This window comes from Ipomoea nil, unplaced genomic scaffold (genome assembly GCF_001879475.1).
Source record: "Ipomoea nil cultivar Tokyo-kokei standard unplaced genomic scaffold, Asagao_1.1 scaffold2827, whole genome shotgun sequence".
NCBI classification, from domain to species: Eukaryota; Viridiplantae; Streptophyta; class Magnoliopsida; order Solanales; family Convolvulaceae; genus Ipomoea; species Ipomoea nil.
The window spans coordinates 1,394,939-1,407,397 of record NW_017619255.1 but is presented as its reverse complement, the minus strand read 5'-3'; the positions used below and the strand labels follow the sequence as shown (position 1 = coordinate 1,407,397).

Sequence of the window (12,459 nt, the reverse complement as noted above, 5' to 3'; positions counted from 1 at the left end):
CAAATAGCTTTCCTTTGGCTATAAATTGCCCAAGCAGACTTGAAGACAAAAACACTTGAATAAGCACTTGAAAAAAAGCAATATACGAATTCTACAGCAAAGAATATCCAATCAATCATCAAGTGATATATTGAGCTATATACGATTAAATTCAAGTCTGAGTGAGAGAAAAATTTTATCTCTTTGTAAAATTCTCTACTGAGTGTAGAAAGAGGGCGGAGTAACTAGAGAGAGTGAAAAACCCTGGTGGAGTGTAGCTTTGTGCGTAGCACTCGTTGTAAAGGGTAGAGTAACAAGAGGAGCTTGTGAAAACCCTGTGAGAGCGTAGCTTTGTGCGCAGTTCTCGTGGTGTAGGAGTACAGTTTGGTGCGAAGTACTCGTGAAGGCGGAGTAACAAGAGGAGCTTGCGAAAAACCTTGGTGGAGTGTAGCTTTGTGCGAAGCACTCGGAGAAGTGTCACTGGGCACTTATTCACTATTGTATCTGGGTGATCGAAGAATAGTGAATTTCCTCCTTGGAGTGAAAGGAGAAGAGTGGACTAGGAGAATTACACCATCTCTGAACCACTATAAATCTCTCTCTCTATTTACTTACTGCTCATATATTTTGTGCATGCTTATTCTAACAGCGAACTAACCCATTTACGATTTATCGCATATCTTTATCTGTCTGGGTTTGATAGTTCCCACGTTTGCATGCAAGCCAATCTTTACGAACATCATCCTTGAACCATATAAAGTGTTTCTAACGTGTTGCATGTTTAGAATCTCTCTTTGAGCACCGCACTTTTAAGCATAACACTTTACCGCTACCTTTTCCGCTGCACACTCTAAGTTGTTTATCTTGTTGATGCTTGTTATTTAGAGTTGAAATTACCAAAGTGTTATTTGCTGTGTGTGTTTTGCAAAAAGAAGTGAAAAAGTTAGAGGAATTCTATTCACCCCCCCCTCCCCCCCTCGAGACTTCTCGCCACACTTTTGGGACCAACATATAGTACAAGTTTTAGTATTACTATAAAAAAAAACTTTTAAACAAAAGACTTAATATCGTTTGAGGTCCTCCGAGTATAGTGGTTTTGCCACGTTTAGTCCTAAACTTTCAAATTGACCATCTGTGGTCCTTCGACTTTCAAATTTAACCATTTGTGGTCCAAGTTAACCACTCATGGTCATTCGAGTTTCAAAACTTAACCAGTTGTGATCCTCTTGAAAGGACCATGGTTGGTTAAAATTTAATAATTGAAGGACCATGAGTGGTTAACTTGGACCACAAATTATTAAATTTGAAAGTCGTAGGACCATATATGGTCAATTTGAAAGTTTAGGACTAAATATGGCAAAACCACTATACTCGGAGGACCTCGGATGGTATTACCTCTAATAATAAATGAGTTAGATTAGTTGGTAGAACACATGTTTGGAAATAGTAAACGTCAAGGGTTTGAATCCTTTTGCATCAACATAGTTTTACAGTTTACACACACACATCTATACTATATATAAAAACAAAATCTTGAACTTTAACTTCCCGCCCAATTGCTTAAAAATCTCTCTTTCTAATAAAAATATATTATTTTCTACTTTCATATTCATACTATAATTCTAAGTTAAAATGCTTATTCTATTATTATAAAATAGTGTAATACAATTCATATTCTAACCTATACTATATATAAAAACAAAATCCTGAACTTTAATTTCCCGCCCAATTCCTAAGAAAATCCTTTTTCTAATAGAGAGTGCTTTAGAGAGATGGAGAGTGGAGAGGCAAGAACCCCCTAAAAAGGAGGGTCAATGGCCCTTATATAGGCCCAAGGATTGACCCGCTATCTTTGACTTTGACCCGTAGACCGGGACTAGAACCGTTTGACCCCGACCCGACTATAAAATGAGAGCACGGAGTGTACAGAGAGCTTGGACCTGGGGTATATTCCCCATCAAGAAGCCCCCTCAGTCTGTGCCCTGACGATGAGTGAATGAGGAAGGGTTCGGGCTGGAAAAACTGACTACACGGTTTGCGACCTACGCTGGTTGCCTCGTTAAAAACCTTAAGCTAATAAAAAACCAGTGGGAAAAAGTTTTAGCCAAGGGAAAAAGAGCACAATGCTAAACGCAGTCTGGTGGACTAAAGAAAGGGATTGCCCGACCTAGGGGTCGGTTTTGCAACATGATTCGAGAGGTCGAATCTTTCCCGATCTAGTGATCGGGAAACTAGCCATGATCGAATTGCTAGGGATGACCGAGTGGACGGATTAATTGCGATCGGGAGATCTAACTTTACCAATCATGGTATTGGATTTAGGTATGACCGGAAAGTCGGATTACGTGCGATCGAGGCAATTTCTCCCTTTTTGCACTCGGTTTACGAACCGAGAGTCCCAAGCGGGGGACACTAGGAGACCCGATGGTCTAACGATAGCAAGACCGGGTAGGTCGCTTTGATCGGGAAGCGCAAGGCGCTAGGAGACCCGAAGGTCTAACGATAACTAGTGTGAATACATATTTATAAACTTTCAACGATTTTGATTCTTATCATTTATAATTTTTTTGCAAAACATGTTATAATATATCATTAAATTTTTGTTATTTTATAGTTTCACCCACACCAACATTTTCAACGTTATTATTTTTATCCATCGTAACAAAATTTTTTAAATAAAACATATAAAAATGTAATTAATAGTTTTTTAAAATAAAAAAATTAAAAATATAATATTCATAATATATTAAAAGTTATACCTAATATATTGTTAGGCATCAAGCAAAATAGTTATTATTTGCAATAGGAATTTGGGATTGCGAACAACAGTTCGCTATTCGCAGTAGCTTGTTGTTATAAAAAAAAAGGAAAAAAATTATATTACGAATATAAACATAAAATGAATAAAACTCACAATATACAAGTATTTATATGAATATTATGAAACATATACTAAAATTTGATGGTGATGGATGAAAAATTTGCTTTGTTAATGTATTTGAGGAGAAAAAGTTCATAGATAAAGTTTAGAAGTTAGAGAGAAAAGTTTGGAAGATAAGGATAAAAAGTTTGTAGAAAAAATAAAAATAAAAATATACGAGCAATAATGAAGAAAAAATAATCTGTAGAATTTATAAAAAAAGATGGTAAAGTTTAGGAGGGAAACCAAAGTGGTAGAGTTTAGCTATGAAGAAAATATAGGATAATGAAGAAAAATAATTTATCGAATTTAGGTATAAGATTTATAGAGTTTAAATAGGGAGAAAAAAAATAGAGTTTAGATAGAGAGATAAAATATTCAGAATTGGTAGAAAGAAAAATTTGAAATCTTGGGGTTACGTGGCGGATTTCAACTATTTATATTTGAGAAGGAAAAATATACAAAAGTCCTAAAATAAAAAAAAATAAAAATAAAAAAGTTTACAAAAGTTCATAACTTTTTTAATACCCCATGACTTTTAAACCATATTATACTTTTTTATCTTTATACTTTTTATTCCATTTAAATTCTCATATACACCAAACAGTATAATTGAAATTTACAGTAATTTTATTCATGCATACTAAACAATGAAACTTGAATTCATACTTTTTTTTTGAACGGAAGAAAGAAATGCATTAATAAACAACCAAATGAGAAATACACGGCGGTGGTATAGAATACCACGATCCCAAGGCAGACGAAGAACCAGCCGCTCGTGCTAACACGTGAGCTACACGTGAAATATGGTTCGCTGACGTTTTGACATGGTGAACGGAGACGTTCCCAATGTCATTAGCAATACCACGACATTGCTTTATAATCAAACCAACATAAGAAAGGTTCAACGAAAAGGAATTAAAACTAGTACAGAAATTAAGACAGTGTGACTCTAATAACAAATCAGTAAAATCATGCGCCTTTAACCATGTTAATGCCTCCTTAGCTGCCATAGATTCCGCCATAAGTGGGTCACGATCACAATCCAACCGAGAGTTAAAGGCTGCTACGAACCTACCATCATGGTCCCGAACAACTGCACCTACACCAACACCATCCACGAATATTGCTGCATCGATATTACATTTAAATTTGTTGCATGGAGGAGGGAGCCAAGTGGTGTTTACCATACTGGAAGCAGCTTCTGAGCTAAAGGATGAATAAGTATTAAACCATACATGACTTGCAGCTTCAGCTTGCCTTCTCAATGAATCAGCAGATGGCGTGACATTATTCCAAACCAATTCATTCCTAGCATTCCAAAGAAACCACATGCATGCAATCAACTTCACAGTAGTCTTTGTAATATGATTCTGAAGAGTACAATTTAATAAGTCTAAGAACGTACCATTACCCAACACAACAGTGTTCTCCACAACCTGCTTCGCCAAAGGGCAAGAACATATGATATGCTCTACTATCTCCATATCCGCTGTGCAGAATGGACAACCACCCCCACCCAAACATGGCGTTTCCTTAGATTTTCACGAACGGGGAACACATTATGTACGCACCGCCATAAGAAATTTCGCACTTTAGGGGGAACCGGGAGAAGCCAAAGTTTTCTCCATTCAGTAAACTGTAGTTGGGGATCCAAGTGTGTGGAGGAAGTTGTGAGCAACCGATAGCCTTGTCGTACAGAGTATATGCCCCGTATGTCACCTCTCCAGCGCCACTCATCATCAAATTCTTGAGAGGTTGGAGTCGCCATTATACGTGGGATATCAGTATCCAGGAACAAATCTTTAATAACATCGATATCCCAATTGTCGGTTTCATCAAGTAAGCCACTAACCGTCGCATTTTTCAATTCTTCCACAACTGGGGTATGCAGGTTAGGATTCAGTCTATCCACAAGCCAAGGCCAACCCCATATTTTGGTATCCCTGCCCTTGCCAATTCTTCTAACAACTCCTTCTTTCAGAACCGATTTGCCCGCTAAGATACTACGCTAGATGTAGCTCGGGTTATTACCAAGATCTGCTTCCATAAAAAAAGATGACGGGAAATACCGGGCTTTCAGAATCTTAGCTGCTAAAGAATTTGGGAATATAAGTAGGCGCCATCCTTGTTTGGCCAACAATGCAATGTTAAAGCTGTGCAAACGTTTAAAACCAAGACCACCGTAACTTTTAGGGAGGCAAAGACGTTCCCAGCTTAACCATGATAAGCCACGGTTCTCACCTTTACCATTATCCCACCAATATCGGTTCATTAAAAGCTCCAAGTTCTCACAAATGCTCTTCGGTAGGAGGTAGGTGGACATGGTAAAAATTGGAAGAGCTTGAGCAACAAATTTTAAGATGATTTTTTTACCGGCTCTTGATATAAATCTGTTGTGCCATGAATTCATACGCTCTCTTATTTGCTGCTCGATGAAGCGGAAGGTGTTTGATTTATTACGGCCCAAACAAGATGGGAGGCCAAGATATTTTCCCAAGTCATCAGCCAAATTAACTTGCAACAGATTAGCCAACTGGTCCTTCAATTGAACTGGAGTATTAGTACTGAACACAATAGTGGACTTGTTATAATTAATAGCTTGGCCAGATGCCGCACAATATAGATCAAGAGCATCTTTAACTGATTGAACCTCCCTTTGGTTGGCCTTAAGAAATAGGAGACTATCATCGGCAAAAAATAGATGTGTAATAGACGGTGCCCCCCTAGCCACTCTAATACCATGTATGTCGCCTCTTGCCTCTGCATGATTTAACAAGACCGATAATGCCTCTGCACAAATGATAAAAAGGTAAGGAGACAACGGGTCACCTTGACGGATACCCCGCGAAGGAACAATTGTACCCACTGTATCTCCATTGACAGTAATATTGTACCGAATTGTTGTCACGCACATCATCACGAGCTTCACCCAATTCGTGGCAAAACCAAGAGACTTTAACATACCTTCCAGAAATACCCATTCCATTCTATCATACGCCTTAGCCATATCAAGCTTGAGCGCAATCCAGCCTGTATTCCCATATCTGGTTCTCTTCAAATAATGACCAACCTCCCCAGCCACTATGATGTTATCGGAAAGCAACCTATCTTTGACAAAAGCACTTTGCGCCGGGGAGATGATATCATTTAGGACCTCCTTCATTCGATTTGCAATCACTTTTGCCAAAACTTTGTACAGTACATTGCATAGGGCTATCGGCCGAAGGTCTGCAACGGTCTCCGGGACTTTCTTTTTTTGGAATAAGTACAATATTAGTATCATTTAGGCACTGTGGGATTGAGTAGTTTTTCAAGCAGCTCAGTATAAAATTAGATAAATCATGCCCGACCACTGACCAGAAGCGTTGATAAAAAGCAGGAGTCATTCCATCCGGGCCTGGGGCCTTATCTGGTGCCATACTAAAAAGTGCCCGTTTAACATCTTCATGAGAGAAAGGCCTTAACAACTGGTTATTCATATTTTCATCAATACGGCTTTGAACATGTTGAAACAATGTAGTAGTAGGGGCTGTAGATATTAGAGGACAAGCCTACTACTGGTCAAGGATAGTCAACAGCCGTTAGGAAGTTAGAGGCAGTTATTTTCTGTTAAGATGGTTTACTGCCTAAACTGCCTTTCTTCTTCTTTCTCATATAAATGGTGTATGACTTAGAAGGTGAAGTTGTGATAACAAAAATCAATGAAACAGTATCTTTCTTTTCTTCCTCTGATCCATCTTACAATTCATGATATGGTATCAGAGCTCTGAAGATCATGGCATGGACGGGAGGAACAAACACAAACAGACCTCAAGCATCCCAGACCACTGCGCCACCAACACCAGTTCCGGTGGTGGCTCTGACGACTCCATTCGACCCGAATGATGTAGCAAGTCCTTTCTTCTTGCACCCTAACGAGAATCCATCGCTGATTCTCGTCTCCGGCACTCCTGGATGGGCGGAATTATCATCCCTGGGACAGGGGAATGGAGATGGCCCTGCTCTCAAAGAATAAGCTAGGGTTTGTAGACGGAACCATAACTATGCCAGAGATCAATGAAGTTAAGTTTCCTTACCAGAAAAGGTGCAATAATATGGTCTGCACCTGGATAATGCGTTCGCTTTCATCCGAGATTGCTCAGACTGTTCTCTGGGCGGGAACTGCAGAAAGAGTGTGGAAGACATTGAAATCGCGATTTGGTGAGGCAGACATATTTCGCGTTTCGGACTTGCATTCTGAGATTCATCAAATTCGACAAGGGGATCTCAACATAGGAACATACTTTGCTAAGTTGAAAGTCTTGTGGGATGAACTGTAGGTAATAAGGCCTTTGCCTACCTGCAATTGTGTTAGAAGATGCGATTGTGGTTTGTTAGATAAATTGCAGGCTTATCTTGACAGTGATAACCTATCTGTCTTCTTGAGAGGACTCAATGACAATTATGTATCAGTCCAATCGCAAATTATGATGATGAAGCCCTTGCCTTCTGTTGATGAAGCCTTTTTGATAGTCCAACAACAAGAAAGAAGGTTCAACAATGGAATGTTGAGCTCTCTCCCTCAAGTGGCAGATAATTTGAATGCAGGGAGTGTGTTCTTGAGTCAAACTTCAGGGAACAATTCTGGTTCCAAGAAGTTCTATCCTAATGGAAACAAGAAGCCCATTTGCACCCACTGTGGATTCACTGGGCATACAGCTGAGAAGTGTTACAAAAAACACGGGCCCCGGGTGGAGGCCAAGAAACAGAAATATAGGGGCTGCAAATCAGGTTCAAGTAATAAATCAGAATCCACCAGAAGAACCTGTCTCACTATCCCAGAGTGAATATATGATGTTTAAGCAGTTGTTGCAGAGGGAAACTGCCATCCAGAACTCTCCTTTGGACATAGGAGTCACACCACAAGCCAACATGATATCTGCAAACTTCATTCCCAACGCCCAATATGAAGGTACTGCTCTTTCTTCATCTAACTGTAGCAGAATTCCCTGGATCTTGGATAGTGGTGCCACTCACCACATTGTTTGCAGTCATCATATGTTGACAAAGGTCAAAGAAACTCAGGGTATGTATGTTGAGCTCCCTAATGGGAACAGGACTGCTATCACACACATAGGAACTCTTGTGGTGTCAGAAGATATTGTGTTGCAGAATGTGTTGTGTGCCTGCCTTTCATTATAATCTGGTATCTGTTAGTGAGCTAATCAAAAACTCCAAGTGCAAACTACTCTTATATTCTGACACATGCATCATACAAGATCAAGTCCTTGGGAGGATGATTGGAATGGCTAGATTGGAAAAGGGTTTATATCACTTGATGCAGCCTGAGTTCTTTGTTTCCTGTGACAAAATGCAGAATGTAGAAGTTAATAGCTGTGTTGCTAGTAGTTTGTGGCATACTAGATTAGGACATACATCTTTGTCAAAATTGAAAATGTTACAGTTGTTGGATTCTGATTTGAAATCAAATAAAGAATTGGCTTGTGATGTATGTTATTTGGCTAAGCATAGAAGGTTGCCATTCCCAGTAAGCTCCACTGTCTCTGTTGCTTGTTTTGACATGATTCATGCTGACATTTGGGGGCCATATCGTGTACACACCATTTATGGCCACAAATATTTTTTGACCATTGTAGATGACCACAGTAGACTGACCTGGGTCTTCTTGATGAGAGCTAAACATGAGGTTAGAGATCTGATTCAAAGTTTCTGTGCTCTAATCCTCACACAGTTTGGGAAAAGGATCAAGTGCATCAGAACAGATAATGGGCAGGAGTTCAAGATGGATAAGTTCTACCAAGAGAAAGGGATTATTCATCAAACCTCATGTGTCTACACTCCACAAGAAAACAGTGTAGTAGAGAGAAAACATGGACATATTCTATGTGTTGCAAGGGCCTTAAGGTTTCAGGCAGGTCTATCAGAGTGTTTTTGGGGAGATTGCATCCTACAAGCAGTCTATATCATCAATAGGCTACCCTCTAATGCCTTGGAAGGGAACATACCACACCAGATTCTGTTTGGAAAGCCCCCCCAATTCAGTCACCTCAAGACCTTTGGATGCTTGGCTTATGCTGCCAACCTCAATGGCCACAAATCCAAATTTGCTCCAAGAGCAAGAAAGTGTTTATTTCTGGGATATCCTAATGGAACAAAAGGATACAAGCTGTATGATTTGCAGACTAGAGAGGTATTTGTCTCCAGAGATGTGGTGTTTCATGAGAGGATCTTCCCTTATGCCTTGCAGCACAAATCAGATACTCAGGTACCCCTAGGGATGTCAATTTAGCCCTGAACCAATGGGCTGGCCCATTAAGCCCTAAAAATTGCAGGGCTAAAATCCAAAAAGATCAATCCAATAAGAAAGTAAGCTCATTGGGTTGGCCCTATTGGGTTATTGGATTGAGTTGGGCCAACTCATGGATTGTTGAGCTGGCCCATGTAATATTCAATGATTATTGGATGGACCATAGTCTATACAACTTGTGTGGACCATGAATATAAGGTACATTTTTAATATATTAATTGTACATTATTTGTATATTGAAGGTACATTATTTGATAGTATATATGAAATAATGTACTTTTATACACTACACATATTATATGTACACTACACACAGACTGTACATACACACACACACACACTATATATATATATATATATATATATACTACACACACACACACACTATATATATATATATACACACACTGTACACTGTACACACAATATATATACACACACACACACACTATATATATATACACACACACTGTACACTGTACACACAATATATATACTACACACTGTACACACACACTGTGTGTAGTATATATATATATATATATATATATATATATATATATATATATAGAGTGCTGTTCATATGTGAACTTGGGATTAAATGTGAATGTGTGCACTTGCATCATCCGTCCATTCTTTTATGATCGACGCTCAAAGATGGGGGTGCATGGCCACTGTGTGCATTTGTCCCATTGGATCAACCCCTGTAGATTGGGTTGTTGTGTTTTACTTCTTCTTTTTTTATTTTTATTTCTATTTTTATTTTTATTTTTAAAGGGAATGGTTTTGTTCTTATTTGACTCTTCCTCTCAGACTTACTCCCGTATTTGTCGATCGAGCTCACCGAGGAACCCCACCGCAATCCATACCGTACAGGCGATCGATCACCGAACTCCCGCGAGGTCTAATGGTATCAGGGCCGTATTTTAACTTTTTGTGGCCCTGTTCTGATAAATAAATGTGGCCCTACTAAAATAATAATTTTTAAAATCAATATATGCAAGTTTGGAACCTTTGACCTCCAAGTGAAAATACACTAAATACACATTCTTACCATCTCTTCATAAAACCTTTTTAGATTTAATTGAAAACTTTTTATTTTTATTTCTAAACTAGTTAGGTAAAAATTAAATATTAGACCTCTAAAATTTGGGGCCCCTCTAAAATTGGGGGCCCTGTGCGGTAGCCCAGCTTGCACAGCCTAAAATCCGGCCCTGAATGGTATCAGTCGCCGGTCGAAGCGCGGGATGTCTGGCCGCCAGTTACCACCTCTCACCCCTCCGTCGGGGGGGGGGGGGGTCTCGTAAGGTTGCATGCGTGTCCCGATCGTTCAAACGGCGGTCGAGTCGCCGGCCTACTAGCTCCGGCGGGGTCGGGGTAGCATCCAGGGTGTTGACACAGAGGAGGCTGGGGCGGCTACTAGGTCAGAAAGGTGAGTCTTTTTCAAATTTTCTCACTGGGAATTTTGGGATGCAATGCTTTATTTTAGCCGTATTTGTAAATTGCAGTTTAGAATGTATATTTCTTAGTTTATCTTTTGTCAAATAACAACCAAAGGGGAAATTGTTAGTGTGAATAGATTTGTTAGAACCCCATGTGTAATTGGAATGAATATTATGACAAAATAGGATTAGAGGAGTCAATTGAGTCCATAGGCTTAGATAGAATATTCCACTGTTAAACGCACTGCTTCAAGGGATACTTAGACATTGGGAGTCAAAGTCAAAGATAGAAGCAATTAATGACTCAATAACAAATTGAATGAAGACACCCATTCTGATCAAACAGATAGGATTAAAGGCCTTAGATGAAATTCAAGAAAAGAAGAAACAATTAGCCTAACTGATGAATATAAATAACTGTTATTTTGTTTGTATTAGTATATAGAAAATCTAAGATAAAATATATACAGAAAACACTTTGAGGGAAAACGTTTTGAGAGACATGATTTACAGAGAGGAACACTTATTGAATATCATATGCACCTCTAAATCAAGAGATTGAATACAAAGATCAAAGCTGGAGTATTAAATTCGTATGTGCTGATTTGAAGGTTTGAAGACTGGTGTATCATTTGCACTACTAAAGCTGTTTTTGTTTTACTCTTGTACCCCAATTTTGTGAAAGGTTGTAGTGCAGCGGTAGTGGGTAATGTGTAAGATTTGTTTCTCGTTTAATATAGGTTTAGTCTTCCAAAAGGGGGTTGTAATAGGGGCAGCGTATTCTAAAACATAATTAGTTGTATATATCCAGTGCACTACTGAAGCTGTTTTTGTGAAAGGTTGTAGTGCAGCGGTAGTGGGTAATGTGTAAGATTTGTTTCTCAGTTGATGCCATTTTTTGATGTGTGCAGTACTGCCGGTTTAGTGTTTGAAAACATAGGTAGGAGTCAGTTCGGGGACTCAATATGACTTAAAAAATCTGGGTTTACTTTTTTGCTGCATGTATACCATTCTTTAACTGTGGTAGTTGTGTAGGTATTGCGGACGTATAAAATGGTTTATGCCCTTCTCTACTTACCTTAAGTTGGTATCATTGTTATTAATAATGTGTTTGGTGTACTTGCAGATCACGTGCCTTAGTGTGTACCTGGATTCCAAGATGCAGGGTCTTCGCGCTACACGCCTTCAAATGATGAAACCGAAGAGGATGCAGATGGCGTGGAGGAATACCACGTCATCATTGGACTCTGATGTCTGCAGCTAGGGAATGCCATGCAACTACTGAATTTACGCCAGCGCTACATGCACAATATTTTGCTAAGCATGGTTAATGCCCATACAAACAGTATTGCAACGCGTGTTGCGGTGTTTGAACGTAAAAGATTGGCGCATATGCATCGGTGACCAGCTCCAGGTCTCAGCCGGGAATAAATTTTTGTAGTAATTAGGCCTCAAATCTGGGTTTTTTTTTTAAGTGGTATCAGCAGTTATGGCTTGAATATTTTGGTTAGATTATCTTAGGGGTCTGTGGTCATTGAATACTAACTTTATTATTAAGGATGGGCAGTGCAGTTGGATTGGTTATTCTATTACTCGTTTTATTCAGTTTTCTTCCTTTATTAATCTGATTAGGGGTTTTCGTCCTTTATTAATCTGATTAGCGGTCTTTAAATGCAACTGATTTTAGAGTTATTACCGTTTGGTTCTCATGATAGTCATGCTGCCTTTCCCACTGTTTGTTCGAATTTTAGTCCTCCCCACGACAGGCTTTCCTGGAAAAGCAGATGGGGGATACAAAATTGGTGCGC

General features: G+C 39.1%; 1 protein-coding gene across 1 annotated transcript; it reads left to right on the top strand.

Moving 5' to 3' along the window:
* Nucleotides 1-6,945: 6,945 nt before the first annotated feature.
* On the top strand, nt 6,946-7,728 carry LOC109159416. Its single transcript, XM_019307529.1, has 2 exons — nt 6,946-7,217; nt 7,305-7,728. The coding sequence occupies exons 1-2, from the start codon at nt 6,946-6,948 to the stop codon at nt 7,726-7,728; spliced, it is 696 nt and encodes a 231-aa protein (XP_019163074.1).
* The last annotated feature ends 4,731 nt before the right edge of the window (nt 7,729-12,459 follow it).